Source organism: Pterocles gutturalis, unplaced genomic scaffold, assembly GCF_000699245.1.
Source record: "Pterocles gutturalis isolate BGI_N339 unplaced genomic scaffold, ASM69924v1 scaffold1957, whole genome shotgun sequence".
NCBI classification, from domain to species: domain Eukaryota; kingdom Metazoa; phylum Chordata; class Aves; order Pterocliformes; family Pteroclidae; genus Pterocles; species Pterocles gutturalis.
In genome coordinates this window covers 30,095-30,326 of record NW_010114946.1, presented here as the reverse complement: position 1 = coordinate 30,326, position 232 = coordinate 30,095, and the positions used below count along the sequence as shown (strand labels likewise).

Below are 232 nucleotides of genomic sequence, written 5' to 3'. Positions count from 1 at the left end.
CGTCGGTGCAGGAGCTGGAGTGCGTGGCCGAGTACGAGCGGCTGAAGAAGGAGTACGAGATCTTCCGCGTCAGCAAGAACAACGAGGTGGCCTCCATGGTGAAGAAGGAGGCCAAGCTGGACAGGGAGAACAAGCGGCTGCGCGCCGAGCTGCAGGTAGCGCCCGCCGCCCCCTCCGACGAAGGGGCTGAGCAGCCAGGAGGGGGTGGGGGGCTCTGGCTGGTGGCCCGGGC

General features: G+C 68.1%; 1 protein-coding gene across 1 annotated transcript in view; it reads left to right on the top strand.

The window, feature by feature from the left end:
- Positions 1-5: 5 nt before the first annotated feature.
- The window catches only part of NPHP3 (nephronophthisis 3 (adolescent)), a gene marked incomplete at its 5' end in the record, with an annotated part of 20,220 nt that continues 19,993 nt past the window's right edge, over positions 6-232 (top strand). Inside the window, one exon of the mRNA XM_010074972.1 lies at positions 6-155. Within this exon, the coding sequence (XP_010073274.1) occupies positions 6-155 (150 nt within the window). The remainder of the gene's footprint in view (positions 156-232) is intronic.